The sequence below is a fragment of the Serinus canaria genome, chromosome 1A, assembly GCF_022539315.1.
Source record: "Serinus canaria isolate serCan28SL12 chromosome 1A, serCan2020, whole genome shotgun sequence".
NCBI lineage: Eukaryota > Metazoa > Chordata > Aves > Passeriformes > Fringillidae > Serinus > Serinus canaria.
In genome coordinates this window covers 5662639-5688189 of record NC_066314.1, presented here as the reverse complement: position 1 = coordinate 5688189, position 25551 = coordinate 5662639, and the positions used below count along the sequence as shown (strand labels likewise).

The 25551-nt window shown below is 39.4% G+C and overlaps 1 protein-coding gene across 8 annotated transcripts in view; it reads right to left on the bottom strand.

Annotated features, from left to right (window-relative positions):
- Positions 1-25551, bottom strand: part of CELF2 (CUGBP Elav-like family member 2) — a 376846-nt gene that overhangs the window by 32001 nt on the left and 319294 nt on the right. For all 8 annotated transcript variants that reach the window (XM_030238355.2, XM_050984875.1, XM_050984882.1 and 5 more), the window contains 3 exons: positions 20930-21088; positions 18730-18793; positions 8796-8930 (listed from right to left, as the gene is read on the bottom strand). In XM_030238355.2, coding sequence (XP_030094215.1) covers positions 8796-8930; positions 18730-18793; positions 20930-21088 — 358 coding nt within the window. The remainder of the gene's footprint in view (positions 1-8795; positions 8931-18729; positions 18794-20929; positions 21089-25551) is intronic.

Here is a 25551-nt window from a genome sequence, read left to right as displayed (position 1 = left end):
CTTGATGTTTAAGGGCACATTTTTCTATGAAATTTTGAAGACAAAGAAAGAGAGAGTAAAAAGCAAGACAATATTCTTGGCCAGTTCCACGCTGATGCTTCTGTATTGTTGAAATGCATTTCTCAGTGAAGACCTCTCACATAAACTAAAAAATCCACCTCTAGCATAAACTACAAGCTGTACTTCAGTACTGTGCCTGCAGCATGTTCTGGATTCTCCCCAGCACGCCACAATGGTAAGTCACCTCTGGTTTTGGGTGGGAAGTACTTCAGAGTGGCTCAGGAACAGAATAATGCACAGTGAACTGGCTTGAGTTCAGCTTCATGGCTGACCATCATATATTTCCAGTTGTAACTCTGAATGAAATCAAACCAAATTGAATCACCACAATAGGTGGAAAACAAAGAAGAATTGCTGAGCACTTAGGACTCAGCGGGGCCAAGGGCTGTGGCTGTGCTCCTTGAAGCACCACTGAGTTCACATCAAAGCCATTTCTACAGGGAACTTCCAGCTGTGCTCTCATGTTTATTGCAGCTATCTCACACAATTTGGAGCAGGCTATTGTTCTGAGATGCATGCCCTGATGCTGAAATGACCTCCATGTGGAGCTGCATCAGAATACAGCCACTTATAAATCACTTTCCAAAGAACTTCTGATCTAAAATCAAGAAGGCTCTACTGGAGGCCAGGATCTCCTGCCTGGAGTACAGGTTCCTTCACATGGCCCCTGGTGTGCCTGCAACATCTTTGACACATTTTCAGCACTAAGCATTGACAAACAACTTGAAGTAGCATCTCTCCTTGAAAAAAAGAAAAAAGAAAAAAGAAAAAAAAGGAAAAAGAAAAAAAGAAAGAAGAGTGTCAACAGAGTCCAAGGCTATCATTCAAGGTAAGCAATGTTTTTGTTCTACAAGGGCTTACCACACACATATATGCCAATTCAAATTCTAGTACATGGGAGAGGATGGCCTGATTCATCTTCTTTTTCACCTCTCTCACATATCTGCCTTAAGATAATGCAAACAGTCCTTGGGAAGGGTTTGTCTTTCCATTGCAACAAGATGTTTCTAAAAGACTTGTTTCCTTCAGACACTTAGGAGTCCTATCCATGGTATTTTAGAACAGAGATGAGCTAAACCTTATATTGAAAATTTGAGTTTGTTGTTAAAGGAGTTATGAATCCAGAAGGTGCATGCAATTATTTCCATGGCAGATGGGTTTCTAAGTGGGGTGTGCAAGCACAGCCTTACTGCAATAGCACATTCACAAAATGCACTTCTTCACCCCTGGGAGCTGCAGAACTTGAGGATTGTCTTGCCTCATGTAAAATTACTCAGCCAGGTCCTTTGCAGACCATTTGTAAAGTCATACTGAGTTCACTGTGACACTAGTTCTTTTCATCCATATCACACATTTTTGTTCTGCAAACAGCAAAGGCAGTTGAGGGTTTACTTTTCTTGGTTTTAAACTCATGCAGCTGTTGAAGATATTTTTGTTTGGCCATTGCATAAAATAATTCAATAGCCCCATATGCAAGCAACAAGTTCTTCTGAGAGAATGTTAAAACAATTGAGACATTAGTAATAATAAAAAATGGAATAAAATGAAGATTTTAAAATTTTTTTTCTATTAATTATAATTTTTCTGCCTTGGGTAAACAGACCAGGAGTGTCCATGGACAAAAGCACAATCCAGTAGGATTGCAGAATCAGTGTTGGCAGTAGCTGAAAGCTCCTCCAAATGTATGAGTTTTTCTAAGATTTACATTATTTCCTGGGTATTATGAACTGCAGCATTTTCTGGGCTTGTAACTTCTTGTAAGATAAATTACATATAAGCTCACATATCTACCTGTGTAGGCAAGCTGATATTATCATCTTTTTTAGTAGAAAGCAACCCTGAATGAACTTCAAATAGTGCTTCCAACAGAAAGAAAAAAAAAAGCTTTTCTTTACAAACTGGGATTCTTGTAGCTTGAAATAGAGATTAAGAGTGGGGTAGAGAGACACTTGCAAAATATAATGTATTATACGTGTTATTTGTATACTGCAAGCAAAGTAAATCCTGAAATGTGCTAAGGCAATGGATTTAATACTTTAGGAAGATGATAATGTAATAATGTTTAAAAAACAAACATGTCTCCTGTTGAATTAGATCCTACTAATCCATGGTTTAGTGCTGTATGCTGCTTCCTGAAAGAAAAAAACAAACCTAAAAAAATTAACTAGCACATTGCTTGACTGAAAATATGCACATGTTTCTGTCCTTTGGTATTAATGGAATTCTGAGGAAACAGCTGGAGATTTCTGTGCCAAAAATTCATAAATCGATAATGTTGATTCTAAAACAGATGAGGAGCTTTGCCAAAATGACCCCTACAGTTGTCAGGCAGCCTCACACTGCTTCACAAAGCAGCTCTGCCCACCCTGAGCCCATTCAGTGCCTGAACCTCCCTGAGATCCTTCAGGTGCACTCACTGATGCACCTGCTCAGAAACCCTTCTGAGAGGAGAGTGCACAAAGACCTGCTACATTTTAAGGGACAAATATGCAACAGGTCACCCCAGTGAACTGGTGGCCTGTCTGCTGCCATCAGCCTCCTTCAGGTTATCACTGGCTCATTTTTCCAATGAGGACACCAGGGAGAGACAGTGCTGCTCCAGGGAGGCTCCATATGAATCCATCACCTCTCCTTTTACTGTACTGTGTAAGAATCTCTGGGAGATTCTTAGCCACAATTCCCACTCTTTTCTTCTTTAGTAATTTAAGACATATTGAAGCATTATTAAAAATACAAATATAGGTCAAAAATACATGCCCAGTTTCCTATTTTTGGCTCCAACTTGTGCTTGCATATCTCCTTAAGGGTGGCCTAATAATCAGATGGGCTTAGTACCAATATATCTCCAAGTAGCAGCATAATCTGTGGGCACTAAGAGCAGTCAAAATCAACTCACTGATTGAGGAGCCTAATCACAGACTCAGAAATCTAACACCATGTGTGTAAGACCAGCTGACACACAACAGCTCAGAAATATGCTTGTCCTGCCACAAGTCTCCTTGAACTATGCAGTGCAGTAACAGGCACTGGGATGTGGGCATGCTAAGGCAAGGTTTTCTTCAATAGCTTCCTTCAAAACATATTCTTTTAAAATATTGGTGCTGAAATCAGAGTTAAGACATTGAAATGCTCTGTCCTCCAAGCACTAAGGTAGACTTAAATACAAAATTTAAAACCATATGCTTGGCTTAAGTGTGTGTACTGTACATACACTATATTTTAAAATCTTTATTTAAGCCATGTCTTACATTTATCAACCATATCTTTATCCTGAAAACAACAAAAATTATACTAGGGAAGTTTTCTATGTTCTTCAAAACTAATAAAGCTTATTTTAAATGATTTTACAATAATATAACATGCATTAATTCCACATGAAATGGCACAAAAATAATCAATTTGTACTACAGCACGACGAGTGCCATTCTGCATTTTAAACCAATCTTTTCCAACATGAAACATCTGCTTCAATTCAGTCTTTAGCAAACTGTCAGACCTTCCTACACACCTACTGGTAGGGTTATTTTTGAATCATCCTGGAAGCAAATCACAACTATCTCAGTGGGTGCACTGGCCTCTAACAAAATGTCATGGTGGCAGCCTTGCACCACTGATCGGAGAAAAATGTTCTGTGCTGAAGTGAACAAAAAGCAAATCTTCTAAGAATGGTTATTTGAACATTCTTTACTGCTTCTCAGCTAAAGCATCTTGTATATTTTACAAAATCTGAACCATTTCAACAATTGTGCTCACAACATGACCACCTTCAACTAACAAAGACAATCTTCATACCAGATTAGGGGGTAGAGAAAATAATGAGCCACGGATGGTAGCTATAAGTTATAATTCTCTGCTTTGACCAGAGGGAGAAAATGAATTAATTCTTACAGGAAAGGCAGTATTATTTCTTTTCTTTTTCAGTTTATTCTATACTTTACACTCTTCCTTTTTTGGAGACTGTAATTCTTCAATGTCAGCATCTGTCTGAAAATGAGTATTTTTAGACCTTTGTGCTGAGGAGAATTTTTTTCTTTTTTCAGCGTAAGAGTTAATGGCTGAATACTGACATAATATGACAAAAGCTGTGCTGGAATTTAAGAGATCATTAAAGGAAAAAAGTATCACTTTCTCACTTTCCACCCTATCAGTATTTTTTTCCCCAAATATTTCCTCTCAGGTTTACACAGCAGATAAACCTAAAGAGTTTTCTACTGAAGCATGAATAGCTAGTTCAGCTGCGTGAATAAATAATAGTTTAGAGAATCAAATAATCATGAAAATGTCATGGAAAAAGAAGGCTTCTAGGTCTGAAACTGAATCAGCTTCTGGTTTAGCAATTCTATCCCCCCACAGCTCAGAAATTATATTGTGTATGTTCATGCAGATAAATTTGGATATATAATTAGATGTTTCGTCTCTTCATTTACACATAGTAGGGCTTTCCTACTGGTTACTGAAACAAACATTTATGTGTGAATTTGAAGAAACAAAATTGAAATGATCTCACAGAGGCTGTGGAATCTCTATCCTTGGAGATACTCAGACCTTGACTGGACATGGCTTTCACCACCCTGCTCTGAGTGATCCACATTTTACAGTGCTGTATTAGCCCTGGGCCACCCAGGACAGTCAGAACACACCTTATTACCCTTGGGAAAATTAGAGTAGTGGGTCAGCTGAGGGAAATGAAATCTCAGACAGTGTTAGAGACAGATACTTTGATTCTCAGCTTATATGTCCCTCCTTCACATGCACCTCCAGGCATTCCCACCACCCCCTGAATGAACCCTGCATCCCTGCAGGCTCTGGAGCAGCATCCTCCCTGCGAGCTCTTTGCTCCAAGATCCATTTACAGGATGTGTCAAGGACAGTCTCTGGAGGAGAGAAAAAGGTTCCTGACACTCAGCTGGGATTCATCCTGCCCAAACTGGGATATCTACAGTGTGGATACCTACAGTTGAGGTAGTCCCTCCAAAATCCCTTCCCATTAACAAGAAATGGACGCTCAGTTCCAAAGGGAACTGAGACAAACTGGATAAGGCAAACCTGGAGTCAGGTAAAAGCTACCCCAGCCCAAATCCTTGTGTTATGAAATGCTACAGGTATCTGCCTTTGAAACACTATGAAGTAGTACTGGTACCTGTCTTTAAAACAGAAAAAGTATCCTAAGGAAGTGAAACGAAAATAAAGTGAAGAATTAATTAACTAAATAGAGGTGATTAAAGTAAATAAAGGAAACAATTATCATATCAAAATAAAAGACAAGAAAGATGATTAAATGAGTCTTCAAAAGACCCATGAGAAACTCATGAAAGACATAATATGCCTTTACCTGGTTTTTAGTCTTTCATGATTTCATTTTAATTTTTATTCACTGCCATCTGATAATTGCAAGAAACAGTTACTTTAACCATAGGCAATTTAAACCATTTTAATTTTTTTTCCAGGGCCAAGAGACAAAAGAACCTATTTATTGCCTGAGGGGATTTTTACTAAAATGAAAGCTTAATCTTTCATGTTTTTTTAAGCAAAGGCTTTTAAAAAATCATTTCTAACAATGCTGTAGGGAGACACTTCCATGGGTATGCAAAATTGAAATTATAAATTTACAATTATAAAAAAATTAATAGTTTGGGGGATTGTATTGTCTCTGTTCTTTCTGAATGAATACTCTTTCAAGCTTAAGAGAAAGTATTTAGCACATGGAGGAGAACGAGTGTCCTTCGACTCTTGTGGTCAAAGCTGTTTAGTCAGAATGCATGGGAGAAAGATCATTGGAGTTTAATTTGTTTGGAAATCCTCAAATATCAGATGTCCCACTGCCTCCTCACTCCCTGGCCTGTTTTTCTGTGTTGCCAGTGCACTGAAGTTGGCCTGACCACTGTCTACTCTGTACTAGTGTGGTGCACTGATGGATGGATGCTAAATCTTATCAATGTAAAATTAAGCTTCAAGATGAATTTTAGCTGAAACAACCATCTTTTGGGGCTCTTATGACACATGTTTACAAAGGACAGAACAAGAGGTCTTGGTCAAAGATTGATTCAGGGGGGATTTTCAGGGGAGATAGATCTAGAAATGGCTAGAAACATGGAAATGATTTATGTGGCTGCCATGGTTCAAGACATACTGTAAGTAGACACTTATGCCCATCTCCATTCTGTGCAGTATTTTGCCTTTAACAACATCAAGAAAAGGATTAAATTTAAGCATCTACCTTTGCACTGCCACAAATGTGGGCTGTTTTCTCAACTAAAAAATATTAATTTAATGCATTATCTGGAGAGATGCAAACATTTCTTCCTGGGCTTAGTGCAGGCTTTGAAATCAGACAAAATAATTTACACTTATGAAACACAACAAGCTGAAGTGTTCTATTAAAGGAAAACTAGACCAAAAAAATACCCTTAAGGCCTCCAAACAGCCACACATTGAAAGGCAGATTTAAATGTTTTCTGTCAACATATTTCAAGTTTTAGTGGAAACACTTGGAGCTACTATGAAAAGCTTTACCAAACTAAATTCATTTTCCATGGAGCGGAGAAGAATCATTGAAGATATTATTCAGGTTTACAAAATATGTAATAGGGTGGAGAATGTGGAACCAGATAAGGAAGGTTAAACTGAAGAACACTTTAACAAGGCTTGATTTTAGGTTGGTTGTGCAACATAAATAGGTCAGTGGACCTATTAGAGATTTTTCAAGCTAATATTAGAAACACCTGTGTGCAGGTGCCATCTGTAAGACTTTCAAAGGCAACTGGCATTGAAGACACTATTTGAAAGACTAAATACCCAGATTTTTTTAAAAATAGCACAAGTTCAATGTGCTAGCCAAAATCATTAACCTCTTTGGAAAAACCTTGGTATCTGCTCTCCAACACCACCCCGAGCAATGGGAAGCTCCAGTTACCCCAAAGATCTATCTGCCCAGCCCAGTGGAAGCACCTGTCTACCATGGGCCTCTGCAGACCTGGACATCAGATAAAACAGCCTCCCAGGTACTCAAGGAGCCTCAAGATCAGGTTAAAAGGGAACAGCAAGTCAGACAGGCTGGGTAAGAAGACTGAGTTGGAAAGGGGATGAGAGAAATGGGGCCCTTACAGCTGAATCCAAGTTCTGTGTGTACATGGCAAAAAAAGGTGCACAACAGGAACATTCTGGTGCCACAGTGCTGCAGAGCAGCAAAGAAAAAGGGAGTTAATTTCCAGCCCCTCTGCACCACAGTGCAGACATTGAGTTGCCCTGGGAGCTCCTGCCAGTGTGGGTCAATATCTGTTGTGTGTGTCTTGGGAGGTCAAGGCTGCTCAGACATTTATCAGCTAAACTGCAGGGATATCACAGAGTGTGCATGAAATGCAACATTTCTGCTTCTATAAATGGGTGGCATTTAGACAGGTGTAACATGGAAACACTGACACTGGGAGTAGCCTTTTCCTGAGTGCTAAGTCCCAGCTCCAGGACAGAGGGAAGAGATTGCTCAGGTTTAAAAAGAACACATCAGCAAGCCAAAGTTATTTTCACCCAATCTGAGATATTGCTTCTCAGAGATATTGCTAATGAATATTATTTTTAGGTCAAGATGAGGCTCATGCCAGAAACAGGAAAATTCTACATGGACTTAGTAGTAGCCAAGCTTCTTTAAATTTAACCTCTGTCCCAAACAATAAAACTGTAATATAATGGGAGCCCTGGCCAGCACTAAGACCCAACACCATGCTCAGTCCCAGTTTTATAATGCAGTGAAGACTGTTTTCCTTACAGATGAGCTCAGTCTGCCATGAATTACTTTTTCATGGGGGATAAATACACACTTAAACAAGATTAAACACAAATGTTCTTTAGTGGTGTCTAAAATAATATGAATGTTTTTTAGAACAGCAATAAACACACTTCATGATGCAAATAATTACACCCTGCAGCCTTTATGTAACAATAAGTGGCCAAATTCTCTACTCAGCTACATCACTGTAAACCCAGAGTAACTACACTGAATCAACATCTCTCTCTGTGGATTCTGGAGATTCTGAAGTGTTACCTAAGCCTGAATTTGCCCCAGTTTCTCTCTAGGGCTTTGGAGACATCAGACATGCCTGTCTGGAAATCCACATGGTGGTCACGGAGGCATTTCCACCTCTTATCCTGTCCCTTTTGCCCCCATAATGAAGTCAGAATCTGGCTGTGCATTCCTTGTGCATTTGCTATCACTTCTGTAACTGTGTAGTCAGAAAGTAAAGAAGAAAGCTCAATTGAGACCCAGCAATAGAAAGGAAAAAAAAAAAAAGACTTCATAAACATTCATGAGGGGCAAAGGCAATACTTGCATGTGGTGGGAATCAAAGATCAGTATCCTGGGGACTAAAAAGAACCACCTCAGCTGATTTTCCTTTGGATGGGAAGGATTTGGTCATGTTCTGAATTTTTTGTGAGAAGTTAATTTTATCTTAAGTTCCCATGCAATTCTAATTTTCAAGCAGAGTTTTTTAAGATGGCTCTGTTAGGCTTTAATGGCCCCTGAAATGAACCTGGAAAGGCAAACATGCCCACATTGGACCACTTGAAAAAGCAGCTATTTGCTTGGAAATAACAGCAACAGAGATGTATTCAGCTGTTAAAGGTTCTTCGCGATTTACATGAGCACGGAACTCATGACACAACATGAAACCAGCATTTTAACTACCACCTTGCCCTCAGCTGCCACGTTTGTGTGTTGGAAGCAGGCACTGTGCTCTTACCAGGACTTGTGAGGGCTCCCAGAGCACCAGTCGTTGTGGACAGAGGGTTTGCATTGGTGGTGGTAGCTGAGGTCTGGGCGGCGGCTGCTGCGGCTGCTAAAGTTGCCAAATTCTGTAATTGTAAAGCGTTCATGCCTATGTGGAGAAGCAAGAGGGTTAATTAAAACAGGCAATCATCATTGGCATCATCATCATAATCATCAAAAAGTGCTGTTTTCAATGGTCATGGAGCTTGGGGTGTACCTTGCCAATAAACTCGATTCTTTTCATTCCCAAAACAACTCTCATCTCAAACCACATCGTAGAGCTCCTGAGGAATATTTCTCATCCCTCTACCTTGGAGCTGAGACAATGCACCAAAGACACCAGCCTGTACTTGAAGAAAATTAAACCTGGTTTGTGCCTCTTCTAAGGGAAGTGTAGAATTAAAAGTCATTTAAACTCTGTGTGAAGCCAGGCACAATATTATTTCCTGACACAATGGGGAATATAAAGAAGATAACTAGCATTTAAAACACATTCAGGACAGGGTCATATAATTGGGATGAATAAAATTTGTTTCCCATGTTTCCCAGTTTGAATGCCTAAAAACCTGTCTGATTTTTTCTGAATGTTAGTTTGCCTACAAGAGATATTATTTCTCCCTGCCCGACTTGTATTTCAAACAGAGGAGCTTAACAACAACTCGGAGAAAATTAAAACAAAGAGGGTTTAAATACAATACTTGGGATGTATGTTTGAGAAGAAAAAAATGCAGTGAAGGAGAGGTACTTTCTAGGAATTCAGAACTCCTGCAATAATGGAGAATGATGCTACTTTCAAACACAAGTACTGCAGACTCAGGTTAGTACAATCAATAATCTCCATAAAGATGAATTCTCACTGTCACAGCATTAGGGACTGTGAAATGAACCTTTATATAAACATCTAGTTCTGAATAAAGCCCCAAATTTAAATACAACATGTTCCAACAGGCAGGTCAGGCCTCAGGTGAGCACCTAATTGGACTGAGGTTCTGATGTGGGTGTCTCAGTCAATGCCCAAATTCAGTTCAGGTGTTGGTGTTTCTGAAAATGTGATGCAGTTGCAATGGTGGGAGTTAAGATTTTAGTTGATCCAAGATACACCAATTCACAGTCTGGAACTGGAACAAGACAGTTGGAGAAATTACATGACCAAACCTCTTTAAGGTTTCTTTTGGAGGCTAAAGACCACCTTAAAAAATAAGGCTTTTCTCAAACATTACTAATTCTAACTATTTTCACATGTATGCAAACAATATGTTTTTTATTTTTTAAAATTACTCATCTGACTTACTGGCTTGCCTTGGGTGTAAGTATTTTTTTCCCCACCAAAGAATTATCTTGCATTGCTAATAAGACCGCAGACTATTTCAAACAAGATTTTGGGGATAGAAAAGACTGGGACCCAAATCTTTGCAAACAAAGCAGTCAGTAACCCTCAAAATGAGATATGGAATTCATTTTCATCCTGGACTAATATTGGTCCTTAATCATAATTTACCTTCCTATTTCCTAAGGAGAATAAGTAATTCAGCAAAGAATATCCAGCAAACATTGCTGATCTTCACTGAGGCTGTATTTTCATGCCATCCTATAACAAGGATTTGGGGAAGCAGTAGGTTGCTCTCCTCCAGAGGAATGGCTTTCTTTCCCCCACTGTTTAGTTATTCATCAAAAGGATCAGTCACAACCAGCTTGTATTTCTTCTGTGTGAGGGTTCCTTTGGACTTTTAAATGCTATATATGGTAGGATTAAATAATTGTGATGAACAGAGAATGATTCCAGAGGACAGCCTAGGCCAGACAAGGTCAACAAGCAGCACAGTGAGCAACTGCTCTCTCTGCACTGGTGAATCACACTTGTACCTCTGTGGATGCAAAACAAATACCATCATTACCTCATTCCACAAAACCCTTTTTTTGTTTTTAATAAGCAAAGGGGGGAACCTACCAATTTGGCAAATGAGTTTCAAAGCCCAAAGAAGATGAATGAACAAGAGCTTGGTGGTGATGAAGTTGTCTCCTCACCCAATTTGTTTTACTGTAGCAGTGACTGTAAGACACTGGCCACAAAACAACCTGCAGGTGTTATAGGGTGTCAGCTTGGGTGTCTGCAAGAGAAAAACCTGCTGGCTGTTGTCACACCTGAGTAAGAGAAGGACAGCAAAGAGCCCCACTGAACTGGGCACCCAAATGTGAGTGTCAGCAAGGGCTCATGGCACACACTGTCACCCAGCAAGCTCTAGAGCCCATTTGTCAACAGTTTTATCACTTAATATGCATCTTCTTTAGGATCCTCTGTCTGCTCAAACATCTGAAAAAGAAGTCCTGTCATCACTGTTTCACATTCCCCAGGCATTTTACCATCTCTGCTCCCTTTTTATTGGTTTCTCCCATCAGCTTGTCAGGAGTGTCAACATCCCATTCGCTTGGACAAATTTGGAGGAGGGAAACCAAATGCTCTCAAGTCCCAGACCCCAAAAGTACTTTGCTTTCAAATGGAGATTTTTGGTTCAACTGAACCTCAGCTAAGGTACAGTTCTGCAGTTTTGTGGGATGAATCTGCTCTCTCATTCTCTCTCCTTTCACACACACTCTTCACACATTTCACATCCTACAGTTTTTTTCAAAACAGTCCCAAATCCCGCAACAGAGCTGGACAGCAAATGAGTAGATGGATTTTATTTGAAAGTGCTGCTCACTCAGCAAATGCACCTCTCTCTGAAGAAATGCAAATTGCTTAACGCTGAGGAACAGCCTCATAGGCAGAACTGCACATGAAAAATGAATATCTTCCTGTAGAGGAAAAAAAAAACCCTTCTGGGTAAGGAATAACTCTTGATCTTCATGATGGAGACAATGTTGGGAATTAAAGGGAAATGATTAAAAAACCCAGATTCACAATACAGTTTGATTCCATTTTTAATAACATGTATTTACCAATGTGCTATCAGCTTGGCAAATATTCAAGATCGCAAAGAAATTCAACTTTCATTTTGTTATTTGGCAGATTAAAAAAACAATTAAATTATGTACAAAACAGATGCACAGTATGCCTTGCTTGAAACTTAAGATTTTTTAAAAAATTATTTATAAGGATAGGGGCATGAAAATTTAATTTAATGTTCACCTTAGGTAATTTTGTGTCTTATTGTTCACAGCAATTACCATAAATCTACATATCAATAAGCGAGAACAGATGTCAGTTGTTACAAGTGCTTGCCAATCAGGCCTGTTAAAAAGTGACAGATGGATGGTGATAGAACATTCTCATAAGGCCTATTAGCACATTCACAGGAAATTTTTGTAGTGCTGCACAGTCACAGATGCAGTTCTGTGAAAACACGGGGAAATTTGAGAGCACGAGATTTACATTTTACAACTTCTTGTGCTGCCTCTGACACAAACTTTCATACAATGAAGTAATTTGCCTCATTTCAGTCGCTGCAGCTTTTCTCCTGTGATAACTGTAAATTTGGAATTATTGGGTATTTGTAGAGGAGGGAACGGAGTCACAAGCCGTTCCTCAAGACTTCTTAGGCCTCATCAGCTCTTGGATTTCTAAAACCATAATAAAATCACATTAGAAAATAGATGAGATTTGCTTACTGCACAAATTCCAAAAAAAGGAAGGCACCAGCTACACTGAGTGGCACAATATGCATGGAGAGTTTCAAAGTCAGTGGTGATTATCAGAACCAAATCTGATCGCTCATAAGCAGTTCCCACTGACTTGACTTCCTTTGCTTTGGAAATTTTATCCTTCTCAATTATTAGGATTTATTCCACCTGAATTAAATCCTGGCTGCAGCTTAAAAAATGTGGATTAAGGTAAAATTTATCACCTCCAGGCTAAAAAGCAACTATTTGCTAACACTGACATCAGCCATTTTAGATGATGATGCTAAAATGTGTATGAAGGTGTGGAGGGTGAGGCTATTCCAGCAATATTTTAAGAATTAAAACAGACAGGAGATCTAAGTGCCACCTCCATCGAACCATATATATTCTGTGGCTGCTTTTAGAAAAGCTGCTTATCTGAAAAGTGCTTGAGGTAGCCTGACCAGTTACTGTTTGATTGAGCAAAGCCCTTAAAACAACTTTTAAGTCCACAATTGATTCTGCCTTGTATTTTAAGAGCACGTGCTTCAATCTGACTGCAGGTTCACAGAATTATTAAATGGTTTGAGTTGGAAGGGACCTCAAAGATCAGTTAATTCCAACACCCTTTGAGCCATTTATTGACTTATGAAGGATTTCAGCCCATTTTCAGGTTATACATGCTCTAAGCACATTCTGGCAAGAAGGGTGGTTTTGTCCATTAAAACTTCTTCAGTCCCAGTGGGAACGATTCACCTGATCTAACTTTGTCCAGAAAAAAGTTACTCACTCAGGCTATTGCTATAGTCAAAGAAGAGAGAGTGGGTAATGAAATAATCTGATCCTAAAAGAGGATCATGGAACCATTGACTCATAGAACATTTGGGTTGGAAGAGACCATAAAGACCATCTAGTTCCACCCTCCCTACTATGGGCAGGACCACTTTCCATTAGTCCAGGTTGCTCCAAGCCCAAAGACCACCTTTCAAGGGATATCTTTCACTAGACCAGGGTGCTCCAAGCCCTGTCCCACTTGGCCTTGAACACTTCCAGGGATGGGGCATTCACAGCTCTCTGGGCAACCTGTGCCTCATCTCCCTCACAGTGAAGAATTTTTTCCTAATGTATGTAGTATTTTCCTAATATCCATAAAATAGATTAACCCCAGCCTTGGTAGGATGAATCATTGTCTGGGAGTGACTCCCTCTTCCACTGACATTGCAGGGAGATGGGATGCCTACTTTCCAAACTACTGAGGCTCAGTTGGATGAATTCCATCCACAGAAGGGCTAAGGCAATAAAAATCCCCCTCACCCTCCATTTGGAAAGCCCACACAGAGCAACAGATACTGTGCCCAGACTTGGCCAAACTTGCACATGGTGCACTTTTACCGCCTGAATAAGCACATCTCCTGACTGCTGAGCACTCTCAAGGTGCCTCTCCTTCTCCTCTGAGAAGGAGCAATGTGTGGATTGTGAACAGGCTCACTTGCTGCAAACTCAGCCTCTCCAAAAATGCTAAAGAGAGTTGTTTAATTTATTAGTTAAAAGAGGAAGAAGTAAAAAAGCTAATTTTATGTATTTAAATAACTAGCACTTTCAGTGGAATTAGTGTTACAAAAGCTGAATGTTTTTGGTCCCTGAGGTCAACATTTTGAAAACTGGTAGTTATCTTTAAGAAACAGCTATCTCCCTTGAGCTGGAAACAGTTTCTCAGTGACCTTTACTTTTAATATGATATCCCTAAAGAGGTCATAGCAGGAGAAATCCTCCTTCTGTATGGCTTTGCTGGAATGAAGCCATGGAGGAGTCAGAGGATATAAAGGATCCTTTGGCCAATGCAAAAGTATAGAGCTTCTGTGCAGATGGTCTTGGCTTCCAACTGGTCCCTCCAGATCCACTGAGCCAATCCAACAATTAGAGAAAAATATTCAGAAAGCAGAACCTCACAGACTTTCTCTCACCCATCTGCTCCTACAGACTCTGCAACAGGAGGAAATCTGGCTTGGGTAGTGGAAGAAGGGTGGAATGGATAGAGCAGGGCTCAGAAAGGGCCAGAAGTTCAACCCAAAATGTGAAAGCAACCAAACTATGAGAGAACTTGGACAGCACTGGAAAAAACATATACATTGGAAATATATAAAAAGTCCCAGCTGCAGAGGGCTTAGGGGCCTGAAAGAAAAAAGAAAAATCCACGGTTTCTCCTCCTGTATAACTTCAGAAAGCAAAATACACTGTCTATTCAATGAAATTAAGAGAAGCCCCTTGTATTTTTATGAATACTGTACATTTTTTTATGTCTTGAATACAAAAATATTACTGTGTGAACCAATATTTGTTCCTGCCAAAACATTTTACATTAATAGATTATAGAAAATCTTCCTAGACTGTATATTGTTTAAATATTGAAAACATTGAAATATTTTCTACAGTCACCCTAGCAATACTAAACTTCCTCTTACACTATCTGTACTGTAATTCCCAAGCTCTTTAACAGGCAGGTTGGTTTAAATAACTGCAGCTTTTAGGACCTGCTCCAGTGCCAGCCAAATTCAATTCAAACATTCAAGCAACATCAATCTCCTTTGAACTAAGTTTCCCATGCAATTTGTAGGAGGAATTTTTGCTTGCTTGCAAGTTTGCTAGTGTTTAATGTAGCTTATGTTGTCTTTTAAAGTAAGACAATCAAACCACACCATGTAATTAATCTATATTATTAGCCCTCCCCAAAGACAAAGTGCAGGCTAGACACTGAGGCTGGAGAGGAAACACATGAGAGGAAAAACAAAAGAGAAAACACTGCCTTTAAATTAGCATTAGGATTAGAAGATATCAGAGGAAGGGAGGAAAAGTGAGGAAGTGCTCACTCTGAAATACACCCATAAGGATGCATGTCCTTGCATGTTTTACACAGGACAATGAAGCAGACTTTGGCAAGGTAGAATTAGTGCCTGTAATCAAGACCAGGGGATTACTGTAATACCAAAGGCACCAGCACTGCCAGCTCTCCCAACTTTATTACCAGTCTCAAAATATTACATTGTTTTCTTTGGCTTGACTCATGAAGTAGAATGATTTCATGAAAATCTCATTTTTCTATAGAATTGAGATAAAACTAAGCTGCAGAATTAGGCATGGAACCTTGGAAAGCTAAATGGCAAGCTACAGCTTTTTGTCTCTCAAATTTCAGGGTCTCAAATTTTCATTAAACCAGTTTTGTGATTTGCTTGAACTTCACACAATGCTGAATGTACAGCAGGGTCAGTTGGCTGCTACAGCAAGAACAGTGTTCACTTTTAGACTTGGTGCTGAGTGATTAATATCTGTATGTTAGAGACTTCTAGAGAAAAATCCCCATTTTTCTTTGGACTCTATTCCCAGCTTACAAACAAACAAACAAATACACAGACAGACAAGCAAACTCCAATACTCTTAAATCACAAAAACCTAAAAATCCCACTCCCTTCACCAAAATCAAAGAATCACTGCTTTTGCAACGTAAGAACTACTTTAACCAGTCTGAGGCATGGTATTAGGGGAAGGGAATTTAAAACTGCACACTGAAGAGCAGTGGCTTTGCTCTGCCAGCAAAGAAAATTGCTTTGATTTAAGAAATAATATACTGAGCATAGCAAATAACTCTTCACATTTGCAGTGGGGTGTGTGCTGTGCCACTTCTGTTCTGTGCAGAGAAAACACAAGCTTTAGCAGCACAATTAAACTTGCAGATCCAAAGGGCCCCAATTTTGTACAAGGGGGTAACTATATAGAAGTCCTAATGTAGCAAAGCGTGACTTCATCAAGATTTAAGCACAAAAGAGATGTTAGAGCCCTGACATGGAAGTAAGGGTGGAATTTCAATGGCTCATGTGGCTTTTGATCAAAGTTTTAGTGTCTGAATTACGTGGTAAGCACACCCATCGACTTCAAGGATAAAAGTTGCACCCCTCAAACACAAAGTTCAAAGAACTTGAAAGCTGCAGTGATGGATCTTCTTTAGCACCTCACTCAATTGTGTCTGGATTTTATTCCTCACTTTGAAATGTTATATTAATAGGCAAACTACATGCAATATGGAATTACATATTAGATTCTTTTTTGCGAAATGAACTTGTACAGCTTAAGTTAAAGAACTCTAGGCCTTCACAAATGTTCAAAGATAGCTTCAGCTGGTAATGCAAGCTCTTGCTGCAGACACAGGAGTACTTTCTATTCCTTTCACGAAACATAATATACAAATTGTTAATACCAGATGCACTGCATGACATGGTACTGCCTGATTTCCAAGGAGAGGACATGAACTCAGTTCTAACAATGAAATGGTGCTTAGTCTTTGGCACTTTCATGTAGAGATGCAGCTTGGAGAACAATTTTGTATCATTAATTTTACCTTGAACATAAAGATTTACGAGTCACATGTTTTGGGGAAAGGAGTAAACTTCAAGCTGTTTTGATAACATGAACATAAGATATAAAATACATTTTTTTCCAAGAGAGGCAGTCAGTCATCAAATTATCCCACAGATAAGTGCATTAGCAATCTAATTTGCAGTTGAAAAAAGCATATCCCTCGAGTAACAATGATGTGCCACTGTGATTTCTTAAGATGAATTTCTTTCAGTCTCAAGACCATCTGATTTTCAGAGAATAAATCACATCCTGGATTGAAAACCCATCCTAGAAATACTTGACTAAAATCCTTAGTTTCAACAGTTCTTGAAAACAAAGCTGAATCTACACTAACAGTGAGAAATAGGCAACAAAAACTTCTAAGGTGCACATAATACGATGGATATCACATTATTTTTCCTCAGTGTCCCAATTCTTTCATTTTTGTAGACCTAACCAAATATGAAAACATTAAAACACAATCTTTGAGCTCAAAACCACTTCCAAAATTCCCAACTATAAAACTGTTGCTGAACTGCTCTGTTCTGTTTATCATATTAAGACACATTATTTTGATGGAAAAAACGCTAGATTGCAAGAGTAACATAATAGAACCAGCAAGCACTGCCAGCAGGTCTGAGGAAGAGAGAATAATTCAGAGATATTGTCATCTGTAGGCCAATTTATATTGTCAGACAGCAGGTTCACATTATTCTCTGATGTCACTGCAATAATGGCATAATATAATGATTGAGCAAAGAATACCTGTGGGGTATAGCTATACAGTGTGGTATATATATATATATACTTGTTAAAGTATTTCAGGCTTCCTTCAAAGCAGAACCAGAAGCAGCAAAAGACCAGGATTAAAAAAAGAATGAGAAATGGTGCTCATAAAGGCTTCTGAATATTTTAGCCCTTGTTTTGTGATGATGAAGCAAGCGTAATGTTGTATTTCATTGATTCAGCGGGCTCATGATTAAAATAAACTAATGTAGCAATTTAGGGGTTTTGTGATTCTTTCTTTTTTTTTTTTCCCTGTAACAAGAAAAAAAAAAGCTTTTTAACAGTTCCTCACGGCAGGCATAATGTGCATCTGTGCTCTGATTTATTGCACATGCTGCCTTCTCTAGCATCATGTTAAGTTAGGATATCAGCATGGTAGGTCACACAGTGGGAATGACCTTTTGCTAATCACTACACATCAGTTACTACTGGCACACAGCTCATTACTAAGAAACCCTCCAACTAGCTGGCTTTCAAATCCGCTCACACTTTGATTCTTTTTTTTCCCCTTTTCTTTCTTTTTTTCCTCCAGACTGAAGATTATGCTTTTACATAAAATCTCTGTTGTGTAATTTTGCCAACTAGGGTTCCAAAGTCAAAAAGGCACCCAGTTAATTTTCTGTGATTATAAAAGGAGCCTGAAAATTCATACTGAAGGTAGGCCTGTAATCTTGGGTTTCATTAAAAAGGTCAGAACATTTTTCCTCACCACATATTATTAAAATGTTTGAGGGCTGCCATTAATTTGATTTTTCAGGACACAGAAATCTCACTGGAAATTAGAATGTAATCCTGCTGTTGCTTTCCTGACACTTTTCATAGGGCAGGATACGGCTGCAGGGACTAAGAGCTCTCCTGCAATTTACAATTGGTTACTTTGGCCAAATGGCAGGTGACTAATGCAAGACAAACTGTTTGCACAACCTGGGAGCACTGGGTTTAATTTCAGTTCTGAAAGAGGGGTGAAAGTGTTTCTATTGACGCTGAACCATGAGCTGTCCCCTGCCAATACATCTGCCACATTTAATACACAACACGCCCCCCACCCCCGACAATGTGATTATTAGAGGCACAGAATTCAATAGCTTAAGAACACAAAACATAGCAGGAGCAAAATGAAAGGGTTTTTAACTCACCGGCCATTTGCTGAATGCCGCTGAAGGCACCCAAGTTACTGGAGGAAGTTGCTTGCTGCAGGAGCTGCAAATGAACAACACAACACAGCAATCTATCTGACAGTAATGGAACAAATGAAGGTAAAACTAAAATGAGCCATCATTTCACATTTGGAATATTTCTGCTTTCCTTTACATTTATATAGTCTCTTGCTTCTGTCTGCTGTTGGAATGAACATCCCTAGAGTCAATGCTGTAAATCCATATTAATGTCTAATCTCTATTAAGAAACACAGAGACACAAGGGAAACTCAATAACATGGCTGCTTTAAAACAATTAATCAATTTATTCTTTTTAACAACCAGGTGTTAAATCTATTTAAACCAACATAGTGTGACTAATTACAACCCTCTGTAGTCTAGTAGTTACCATAACTCATCTATGTCAATCACGGTCCATTCTTCCCCACCCCTGTGAATTCAGTTTTTTCTCTATTATCTTTATGAATCAAGCACACAGATATTCATTAGACTGGTATTTGTCTATATAGCAATTTAGCCTTTCTCAGCATTAATTAGCCAACCTCAGTACTAATATATATTTTTAATTGCTGGGTAAATTGCTGTTTATATCGCTATATCAAAACATTGTATGCACACAAATGATGTATTTATACATATGCAGTACATATATATGGGCACATTCATTTCATAGAATCATAGAATGGTTTGGTTTGGAAGGGACCTTAAAGCTCCTCCACTTCCAACTGCCCTGTCACAGGCAGGGACACCTTCCACTAGATCAGGTTGTTGAGAGCCCCATCCAGCTTGGCCTTGAACCCCAACAGGGTTGGGGCAGCCACAGCTTCTCTGGATAACCTTTGCCACTCTCTCACCACCCTCACAGGAAACAATTTATTCTGAGTGTCTTACCTAAACCTGCCCTCTCTCATTTTAAAATCACTACCCCTTGTCCCATTACTAAATGCCCCTGTGAAAGGCCCTCTCTAGCTTTGTTGGAGGCCCCCTTCACGTATGGAAAACTCAAAGGTCCCAGAGGCTTCTCCTCCAGGCTGAACAGCCCTGACTCTTCCAGCCCTCTCTCCATAGCAGAAGTGCTTCAACCCTCTGATCACCTTTGTGGCCTCTGGAATTGCTCCCACAGGTCTGTACCTTTCCTGTACTGGGGACCCCAGAGCTGGATGCAGCACTGCAGGTGGGGTCTCACCAGAGCAGAGCAGAGGGACAGAACCCTTTGCCTTCATCTGCTGCCCACGGTGCTGGGGATGCAGCCCAGGACATGTTTGGCTTTCTGGGCTGGAAGTGGACATTGACAGGTTGTGTTAAGCTTCTCACCCACCAACACTTCCAAGTTCTCCTCAGGGCTGTGCTTGATCCATGCTTTTGTGCTTGGGATTGCCCTGATCCAGGGTCAGGACCTTGTACTTGACCTTGTACTTAGTGAGGTTATATTTGTCTTACTTGGAACCATGAGGAACCCCCAAGTAATTCAAAAGATCCTCAACCAGACCTCCCAACTCCAAAGCCACAAAAGGCAGAGGCTCCCTCTTAGCTGTGATGAAGGGGAACCACTCTTGGCCATCTAGGACCAAAGACATGCGGATTTCAGATTTTCCATCAGGGACAGCAGCTCCCACCTGTTTCTCATCTTACAAACGGACTAAGGAAATGGCTATTTTAAATTTATGGCTTTTCCTGGCCACATTCACTTTCTGTATAAGGGGATATGAACCGTACATATTTAGCATCGACAGGACCATGCATTAAAGCAAAAGCCATTTCCATATGAAAATGTGGAAATTTGATGATTGAACCACAACATTCTAGTTTAGAGGCTGCACCATATGGATATGGCCTCTACAGTGTTCAGCTGCCTATCTGTCCTCCCCTAAGGAAGAACTTAAATTTCATTACAGCTACAAAAAATAGACTCTAGCATTCAAAACCCCCAATAAAATTAGTGGCATAAAATTTTATTTACAGTGGGGGGGTTGAAACTAGGTGATCTTCAAGGTCCTTTCCAACCCATACCTTTCTATGAATCTATGCTTTGTTTTGCAGATAAACACCCCCTGAAGAAGACACACTGTGTATCCTGGACAATTTAGCAATTTACTGCAGGGAGTTTAGTAGAACTGGTTAACCATGGTCCTAAAATAAATAGAGCATAATACAGCCATCACCTCTGAAGTGAACTTACAGCTAGATATTGTGGTGTGAGTCCTCCAAGACCTGTGAGGTTTCCCCAAGTGGCAGTATTGAGCTGTTGCATCTGCTGAGCCAACTGCTGCTGCAAACGCCGCTGCTCCTTGTCCTTTTGGGTGTCAGCAAACTTCACCACGATTGGCGAAGAGCAGCCCTGTGGTTGGACAGATCAGGAAAGACAGAAGGGTTAAATCACACTGGGTCACCCTCACCTCGTGAGCTCAGCCATGTCCTGTAGGGCCACTGGCACTGGCACAATCAGATTGTTCACCCTCTCTTTGTGACTGGCATGTGTAGGACTGCAAGGACTAAGGTCTTCAGGTTCTTACATAAAGAGCTTACGGAGAGATTATTGATTCCCCAGCTCTTTCATAAAGCACCTTTCCTCAGGCTCTCTTTTCCTTCCAGCTATCAAAATTGCTGCCAGAGACAGCAAAGTGTACCAGTCCTCTTTAATTAAGCTTCACAGCTGATGAGATGGACGTGATGCTTTGTCTGCAGTCTGTTTTCGAGGCAGCGCCAAAGGGAGAGGTGTCCAACCTCCGTGCTGCCAGGGACCACACAGCCAACACCGCCCTGCCACCACGGTCTGGCTGTGCCATCAGGCTCAGTGCAGCTGGTGTGTGCACCCTAAAGAGACTGGGAGCAGCAGATTTACCTCAGCAGCCATTTACATCAGCGAGGCACTGGCCCTGTTCACAGCAAGGACCCCCGGTCAATTCACCCACCTGCGGTCCGCTCCCGGGCACGCTTTGTACCAAGCACCCTTGAGATGTGAACAAAGGGCAGGATGCAGACCAAAAGGGACTAGTTCTGGTGATAGCAGCCCATTCCTGATTGACACCACTTCTTCTATTGCTTCTATCAGCCTCTTGTTACATGGTATGGCAAGGCTGTAAGATGCCTTAGGAAATAGGGAAGCTGTAAGAAAGAGCTAGAGGTCTGGTCTGCAGCCTATTCCTCACCCATGGCTGAGGGACCTTTGGGAAGAAGTTGGAGGTCACAGGCCAAATGGACTTTTGAGGTAAACTGGAATTTTCCTTGGACTTCGAATTGGGCATTCCTGGGCAAAGACACTGAGATGTGATTATGAAAGATGTCTCTGTTGATTTCTCTCTGTTTTTTTCCCTGCTAAGAAACGTTTCATATTTTAACCTTTCAAGTCTTAATTTTTTCAGATCAAGAAAGCAAGCTATATACTGCAATGATTCAGTTCTTCAAATTAATTCAAGCATTTTATGAGTCATCAAAACTGTCAATCCATCTCATACTGCTTTTCAACTTCACAGCATCCAATGAATAACTTCCCTTGCCATGCTTTGTTATACTAATTTCTTGTCTAACTTCAATGTGAACGCAATGGCAGGAGTGATAAGTGACTCAAGTCCAAGAAATACAGCAGTGCTTGAGCCAAAGTGCATAGTGTGGGATGCAGAGCAGGGTTCTAGTTCACCCACTCTTTCCAATGGCTGCTCTCACAACATCACTGTGAACATCTTCAGAAAAGTTCCTGTCCTCAATTAATTACATAAAGCAGCCATGTACCTTTTCTCTGAAAAACCTCACACCAGGACAAATGATAAAAATTTTCCCAATCATCAGATAAAATGATGAAGTAAACTGCAGAAATAATAATAATAATAATAATAATAATAATAATAATAATAATAATAATAATAATAATAATAATAATAAATAATAATAATAATAATATACCCCATCAACACTGTTCCTTTAGAATTATCTTAGAAAATCATTGCTTGTGGTTTATTATTCCACCTCCAATTCTTTTCCAGTGTGTTTCATTGTAAAAATGTCTTTTAGTGTTTCAGTGAGGAAGAAAGGAGATCCATAACACTCCAGCAATCAAATAAAGATTATGAAGGAGTCGGCTTGTTACACAATTACCTCTCTCTAGTGATTTTTATACTAATATTAAAAATAAGATCATTTAGGAAAAAAGAAGAAAGAAAAAGGAGCCAGGGGGTAGAGGATGTGAGAGAGATTTTTCTGGTTTTGCTAATAAAAAAAAAAAGCAATCTGTTTCTATCTTATACAAGTAACATTATTGGTAACACTGGGCTAAGAACAACTGGAACTTACTGCCTTCTGCCTGGATGTACAGGACAATCAAGTATATTTCCAAAGAAATAGAAATGAGTATCAAAGGAAGAAATATTATATAGTTATTTAGGTTTTCAGTTTGGTAGTTCAGCATTCAACACTACAGCTGACATATTTATGAATGCTTAAATGTCAGTAAATTGTATAAAAACAATATCTCTGCAATTTATGAATCTATAATTCATTTTTTCACTGTCTGCTCTATATTTCATCACTTCATCATTTTCGAGAAAGCAAATGTTCTGAAGACTGAGATTATATCTAGCAAGTGGCTCTATATGAGAAAAGGGTTGTTATTGTTGTATCAAATTTACTCCATGATAACAAATTAGTGTCTTCTACTGGTGCTGCATTTGAATGACTTAAACAAACAAACAAACAACTCCACAGAAAAGAAATAGAAGAGCAAACACTTTAGAGCAGCAATTATATTTTAAAAGTCAGTTGATTTAACCAGGTCAGTAAGTCAGGTGGAAAGAGCAGTAAGAGAATGCATTATTCTATAAGATGTGTTTATCTGGAGTTAACAACCCCATTGTTCTTTCTTAGCCCTCTTTGAAAATTCATCTTGGTCAATGATGCATGCTAAAGAACTGAAAATAATAAAAAAAGGGAAAAAATCTGTAGTAATTGTGTTTAAATGCAATTGTGTACTATATATCTTCCCATAAGACCACTTTTATTTGCAAAATAACATGAAACCAGTGTCCAAGATGACTGTTTCAGGCTGAGGTTTGACATGTAACACTAGTCAACCCAATTTAACTTTTCACTAGAAGAGTATGGGCAAAAGTGAGATTTTTTTTTTTGCCTACGGGGTGATTCTTGTTTTATGCGCTTCTATTTCCTAGCTTGAGGGGAAGCTTCCAGCACAAACACAAGGTGCATCTCCCTTCCTCATTCAATGGCTTCATATTTCCATGCCATTCAGTGCCATTTTCTTCCCAACAGCTGGTGCTGCTTTCATATTTTTTTGTTGTCAGGTTGAGTCCCTCCTCCACGGGGAGGGAGGGTGCAAAACTTCTTTCCAAGAAGGGACTCAGCCTAAGCTCAACTGATGTAAAGACCCAGAAGTTCAAAGGGCAAAATATTTAGAATTGCCTCACCAATTTGGGGATCTCATTGTCTCTAAAGGTGTTGAGAAGGATTTTGATCCAAGAGTAACTATTCTACAGAGTAAATCTCATTAAGAGCATCCTGCCAAAATGCAGCCCCTTTTGGAGTGCTGTATACAACAGAGGAGTGGGAGAATTTGTCTGGGAGGTGTTATGTCTTTATTTTACCATCTTCGGAAGTAGACCTGTGTAAAATTCATTTTGCTAGACGGAAAAATGCATTAAAACACATGGAAAATATAGGTAAAACACAGTATTACCAATAAACATTTCCTTTTTACTTAGAATCAAACCCAGCAAAACATATAGATCTGAATTAATGGAGCAGTGCACGGCAGACAAATTACTACAGGTATTATTGCAGAGACTCAAAGTGGCAGTTTTTTCACAATATACTATCAGACTGCATAGACTGTATAACAGCAGCTTTCTAGTAAAGATAATTTCATTTGTTCTCATCTCATTGGCAGATTCTCAACTAAAACTGTATACCCAGGGTCTAAAAATGCATTGCACTGAAAAGAAAACACATTGATTATAAAAGAAGCTCAACCAAATTCAAATGTGATGTTTGGAAAGACAACAGCTTTGCAATGCTGATATCATTACTTGTACTATACAGGAAACAGTTAGTGACATTTTCATGCACTGGCTTGAATTTTATCTTCTCCTCCTCCTTGTCCTCTGTCCACCCTCCCACCCCTGGTGTCCCCCCTTGGCTCGTTACACAAAGCAGCTCAACGACATGACGCAATAATGATTGTTTAGCACCCAGCATGCTTTGGGAGACTAGAGCATTGCAAAGGAAAATCACTGAGAGAAAAAAAAAATAAAATTGAAAGGTCCTGGTGGAAAAAGAAATAAAATAAAATAATAAAAAAAAAAAAAAGAAACAAGTGCACATAACATCAATGCCACCTCTGAGAAAAATCATCACTACACGAAGATACAGTATACATAATACAGTATAACATGCACTCTCCAATGATAAGCTAGAAGATCCAGAGTAAGTAAAGATTTCATACTTGTGCGGTTTTTTGTGCAAAATTCTGAAAGACCATGACAAAAATCACAGACTGAAAAAAGTTTTGAGATTGCCAGACAAGCTGTGGCATTCAATAACCACTCCAATGACCAGATCGTTAGCTAGCAACTGAATTCACATTGAGTGAACGGGTTTAAAGTTTTGAGCTGCTCTTCATGATAAAATACAAGGCCATAGAGGCAGTTGGGAAGGGAATGAAGAGTGTTGCTTGTGAGGGGCCAGCCACGATGGTGCTCTGCAGGAAGTGCCACACTCCAATATGCTCTGTCATCATTAGCATTTTTATTGGCTACATGAAGAAGGCAAAATAATATTAACTTAAAAACAGATTCT